The sequence below is a fragment of the Phaethon lepturus genome, unplaced genomic scaffold (assembly GCF_000687285.1).
Source record: "Phaethon lepturus isolate BGI_N335 unplaced genomic scaffold, ASM68728v1 scaffold39837, whole genome shotgun sequence".
Taxonomy (NCBI): domain Eukaryota; kingdom Metazoa; phylum Chordata; class Aves; order Phaethontiformes; family Phaethontidae; genus Phaethon; species Phaethon lepturus.
This window is the reverse complement of record NW_010550478.1, coordinates 1-5,642: the sequence shown is the minus strand read 5'-3', so window position 1 is coordinate 5,642 and position 5,642 is coordinate 1. Positions and strand designations below refer to the sequence as shown.

At 56.2% G+C, this 5,642-nt stretch overlaps 1 protein-coding gene across 1 annotated transcript; it reads right to left on the bottom strand.

Annotated features, from left to right (window-relative positions):
• Nucleotides 1-371: 371 nt before the first annotated feature.
• Nucleotides 372-3,433, bottom strand: NPHP4 (nephronophthisis 4; the record flags this gene model as incomplete). Its single annotated transcript, XM_010290572.1, has 6 exons — nucleotides 372-498; nucleotides 581-747; nucleotides 1,287-1,423; nucleotides 2,491-2,646; nucleotides 2,924-2,988; nucleotides 3,261-3,433. Coding segments are annotated over 6 exons (825 nt in total), but the record flags the coding sequence as incomplete, so codon positions are not given.
• Nucleotides 3,434-5,642: the final 2,209 nt, after the last annotated feature.

Sequence of the window (5,642 nt, the reverse complement as noted above, 5' to 3'; positions counted from 1 at the left end):
CCTTTTTTAAATTAAAAAAGCTGACACTTTCCGAAGTAGCTTGCCAGAACACTACGGGACAGCTGCAGGCTGCATTTGTCCATATAGGTACACACGGTGGAGAAATGTAACCACGTGTAATTAAAAGGATTCAATGAGCTCATTTGCAAGATATTCTGCGCAGCGCTGCGGAAAGCCCTTGGACACTCTGCAGGGCCATTTGCCAGGCAGCGCAGTGTGGCCGTGTGACAAGGAGCCACTGTGTCTTGGGGGTGCGGGATGGTGAAACGGGTGCAGAGGACGGAGTTACTCAGCAGGGCTCGCTCGCCCAGTGGCGGATCTCCCCTCTTTAATAAGGGATGGAGACGAGGTGCATGCACACTCAGCCCTACCTTCCTGCCGGCTCTCCCCGAGCTGCAGAAGACGTACTCCAGCTGGAAGCAGACTCCGAACGCTGGGTGAGGGACCATTTCGCTCAGGTGGATGCGGCTCCTCAGGACCAGGGCTTGACCTGCACCCCTGCGCCGGGTTGGAGAAGCAGCTGTTGGTAGCGCCCGAGGTGGGAGGGAAGTGGCACCGGCAGTGGAGGGTCTCCCCTTACCTGGCTCCGGAGCCAGGCACCTCCATGCAGCTGCCCTGCGCCGCCTCCGCCTCCGGCACCAGCACGGCCACCTGTGGCACCTGGACAAAGCGCAGGCCGTTGTGGACTCCGACGTGCAGCCGCCGCTCCCGAACCGCCACCTCGTTGCCATCCGGAGCGGCATTAGCCTGCAACAGACAAGCTATCCAGCTCGGGCAGCAAGATGGCACAAGGCAGCACAGCATCCCTCCCTGCACCGCCCGTAGCCAGGAAAATTCAGGCAATCCATCAGAAACTCAAAAAAGGGGACCGACCCCCGCAGCGGCCGATGGATATTAGAATCTTTCATCTTTATGGCAGAGTTGGTGCAAATCTGGCAGATGAAGGACTCAGCCAGCTGTGCTTACCGCACACCAAGCGCTGCCATTCCTAAAGAGACGTACTCAATATGCACTGCATCTTATCTTTGCATTTTCCACAGCAGAGCAAACCCAAATTCTGCTCATTAGTGTCTGGATGTTCAAACCAAAGCCTACACAGAGCACCTGTGTGCTAATCCAGCGGTAGAGCAAGCAAAAGGCTGGCACAGCAAAAAAATCGGGGCCTCCAAGCGAAACAAATACATGAGCACCATTTATCTGAACCTTTCCACTCCGCCTGTAAACAAAGCGCTGGCATTACTGCTCACACACTGGGCTTTCCCCTGCCATAACTGCATCGGCGGTACCTGAAGTAAGCGATCGCTGTTCAGCAAGTCCAGCAGTTCTTCCTCAAATTCCTCCAAGGAAGGGTACAGCCGGACAGACAGTCTCTCCAGGTAGCAGGTGACTGGCTTCATCAGCCGGGGTTTCTGCAAGCAGTCACCTGAAAAGACAAGGTGGTGGCCACCAGCCACGCTGCGGCTACCCAAGAACAAAGGGGGGGGCGCCCCCAGCCACGCTGCGGCTACCGGTTCCCACGCTGGGAACACAGGAGTGCCCGCAGCGGTACCTGAGCTGAACGCGGCACCAGGTAGAGGTCGTGGCCATGCACAGGCTCCCTGGCCACAGGGCTACCGCCTTTACGTGGACATGGGGTGTTTGCAGAGATGCACAATGAAACCTTCCTGCTTCACCCAGCTGCCCCAGCGCACACGTGGCTTTACGCCTGGGAGAGACCCGGAAATACCCAACACCTGTGGCGTCAATGGATGGAATCCGTTCATTTAATAAAGCCACCGCCATCGCAGTGCCGAGGCGCCCTGCCGCACAAGACGTTGGCTCTCCCCTCTTCTGCTTTCGAGCGGTGGTCTCAGCAGCACCAGCGACTCGGCTGCTTTGGAGACCTTGCTCAGCTTTAACACTAACAGTTACAACCCCCAAAATGGTTAGCAGTAGGGTTTTCCAGGCAGCAAGCTGAAGAATAATTCAGCTGCAGAATTGAGAGTACTTTTTACCCTCTGAATCTTCAGATCACATAATTTTAATCGCAGCAGCTCGAACAGCAAGGCTGCTACCCACAGGGAAAGATTAACGCGGGCTGAGCGTGCAAGAGGTCGTCCCCCCGAACCTGCCAGACCTTCAGCGACCCTGAGCCCTGCCACTGAGGAAGATGACTTTAAACAAGCTGCAAGGGCTTCTCCTAAGACTCTGCTGAACGACTGTAATTAAACCAACCATGACTTATCCCTAGCAGTTTCCCAGGAGCAAAAAAATTAAGGACGGGGAACAGACCAAAGCCATTTTGACATCCTTCAGGCTGAGCCATGAATGCAAGGGCTGCATCCCCGCTGGCCCGCACAGGGGAGATGCTCTTGCCTAGGGGCAGCACTGCAGAGAACCGGTAAGTGCACCCAGAAATCCCACGCCAGCGCCCTGCCCGCAGCCTCCCCGGGGACCTGCTGCCTTCATCAGGAGCGGTGCAGGCAGCAGGGAAAGGGAAGAAGCCCTTACTCGCGTCTCCATACGCTGGCAGCAAGCCGGGAACGGTCTGCAGCCCAGACATCAGAAGGTTTTCAGGAAGGAGGTGAAATATGGTCTCCAAGGGCTGGTGGGGCTTCAGGGAGTACTGCAGGTGGCTCTTCTCCATCACCGTCAGGTATTTGTTCTCTGAAGAAGAGAAAACATCCTGAAACAACCAAAACCAGGGGAGACAGCTTCACGGTGCCAATGATGCAGAAATCATTATCCACGAATGCACGTGTTGGGAGCAAAGGAAAATCCAGGTTTGCCCAGCCAGGCTTTTGCTGGCTGGCAGCAAGGCACGTCCGCTTAGCGCTACCAGAGCACGGACCACGTACCGCATGGACCAGACACACATGATACTCATTCGGATAAGACAGGCCGCCAAGAAAGGAGCGAGACGCAATGTCTTGCTGCTGCTTACTTTCCATGGGGTCCTGGAAGCGCGGGTGCAGTAAGGCGCGTGGCGTTCCATGGTACAGCTTCAGTCTGAAAGCAAAGAGCACACATGCAGTGGCCAGTAAATCCAGCCTGCAGGACACCTCTGTCTTCCACAATGCCTCTGCTCGACCTTCCTACTCTACCCATGGTGGGAAAGGACAGGCATCGCTTACAAACCCGTCGCTGCTTTCCCAGCAGTGCAGAATTCCAGGTTTCTAAATGCCGGCTTTGTTTCTGCAGCCCCAGGACCACCCTTCCTCCCCCGACATCGCCAGCCCAAGGCCAGGCGTGCCCCATCACACAGCGGCGGGGGGACCTACACTCTGTCCTCGGTGGCTGGGTCTGTCGCCTCCGACCCGCTGCCGAAGAGGGGGATGAGTCCAAAGCCGCAGGACAGCTGCTGAGCGGCCTCGTCCCCTTTCCCGACCGTCACCACCACTTCCACGACGGCAGCGATGCCAGGGTGGTTCAAGGAAGTGTGGAAGTAAACAGTCTAGGATGGGAAAGGAGAGAGAAAGGGGATTCCAGAGCCACCGCTGGCAGCTGCAAGCAGAGCAATACCTGTTGCATTTGGACAGCCAGCGGCGCAAACAGAACACCCATTAAAACTTCCAGACAGTGGCTTACGGCAAACGACCTCCAGGACCATTTGGAAATCTCAACCTCCTTAAATCTTAATTTTTTTTTTTCTTTTAACTTTTATTTGTTGCTAACACCCATTTTCCAGACTAACTTGCATTTACACAGACCCCGTAAGACCAGGGTTTCTGCGAGCCCCCAACCCACAGCGTATCATGGCAAGCCCCATGCTGGGAAAGCCAAAGGAGCTGGAAATCCTCCTGCCACAGGGAGGGGAGATGGGGCGGCCGGGACCTGAGGGCAGGAGCGGACAGGACACAGGTCACCTCCCCGAGACAGGATTTAAAGCTAGGTTAATCTTTCTATTAAAAACTCATTACCTAGTGTCCTAGGGAAAACGTTTACTGTAATCGCAAGCTGTCAGGAAGGGATAACGGAGAGAGACATTACCACTTCAACCCAGGGAAATAAATCGTTATTCTATTATCTTTTATTGCAAAACGTTGAAATAATGACCGCTGGTTGCAGACCGATGCCTCACCTTGCAAAGACACAGAGCCCTTAAAGCAGATCCCCTGTAAAACCAGGCTTGCTGTCCCCGCTGTGAACGCTAACGACACTTTGCGACGGCTCGTTCCTCTCCCCTAAACCCTACGAGACGATGCAGCGCAGGGGTCACCTTGACCCGCCACGCATGCAGACCCTGTCCCCTGCCCAGCTGCCTTCCTCCTCCGGTGAGGCTGGTGAGTGCGCAGGCAGCACGTGCAGGCAGAAGCTCAGCACGCAGCCTGCGCAGGCAGGGGACGCAGTGCCCTCGCACGCTGCCAGGTCCCGCGAGGTGGATCTAGCAGCTGGCAGCTTCTCCCGCACCTTCTCCTCCTTCCCTCACCTTTCGCAAATCGATTGCGTCTCTACCTGAACTCTCTGCAACACTAAACTGCTGAATATCACAAAGTTGAAAAATCCCAGTGCTCAGCCACAACGACAGCCAGTCGCATCTATATACGCTTCTCCTCTGCCCTGTCACCTTTGCAAGGCCCCAAGCGCTGCGGCTGCACTGCGAGAGTGCAGAGCAGGCTGCAAGGGTCAGGCAGTGCAACTCAGCGACAGCCGTGAGATGCAGTCCCCTCACACCCGAAGCTCCTGCCAACTGCTCCCAAGCACAGGCCGAACACCCAGCAAGCCTGCAGATGCAGGGATGGTGCTTGGAGAGGCCTCTTCACGCGCGAGGCACGGAGCAGCGCCGTGTTTTTTGTCGCCACAGCACGCTCTGCCATAGTTTTTTCTCTGTCCCTCTTCAAAATAGCATGGGCTGGCTGGTGGTTAAAACAGTCATGCAAGCAATGCATGCACCGATGCCGCTCAGATACCGCTACCGATTTAAATAAACGAAGGAGCACGGCTCTAATCAGTCCTACACTTCGTCCGTGGCACAGAGCACTGGAGGAGGCAGAGACAACAGTTTAATTAGAAAACGTGGTATCTCGGCTGTTGCCCACGCCACAGGGTGGTGGGATCCCCCCAGTAAGGGGGCACCCCGGTCTGCCAGTATCAGCAGTGGATGGAAGCATGGCTTTGGCCAAGTTTAGTTCCCAGATAAGGGGAGAAAAGCGCTGTGCCGGAGGGCGGGCGGCTGCTCCTTCCCTTCCTTCCCACTTGCAAAGAAACACTGCTCTCTGCCGCCAGCTCTGAGCACAGCAGGCGGCACCCAGCTGCTCCCACACTGTCACCCAAGACCCCGATTTCCCCCTTCCAGTGAATGTTGCGTAAATGCTGAAGAGCTGGGCGGCACCTGGGGTGCACCCTGGGCAAGGGACCGGGAAGCGCCGGAAGGGAAAAGGGTTTGCTGCTGCCATTGGCTCCTGCCAGCTGCCTGCATGCAGGAGAACCGCCTGCCACAGACAGACCAACCACAGGCCAGAACCCGCGCAACGCTTCGGACTCACTGCTTTAAATGGCTACAACGCGCTGATCAGGGGCTCCCAGAGCTCTCTGAGCTCAACTTCCACCAGGCTGGAGTAAACCGGCACCAAAGGAGAGTGGCTCCAGGCTGAACATGAACAAAGACGGCTTTTCCCTTCACGCATTAAAATCCTCCCTCCTCGGACTTGGCTCCTGCAACT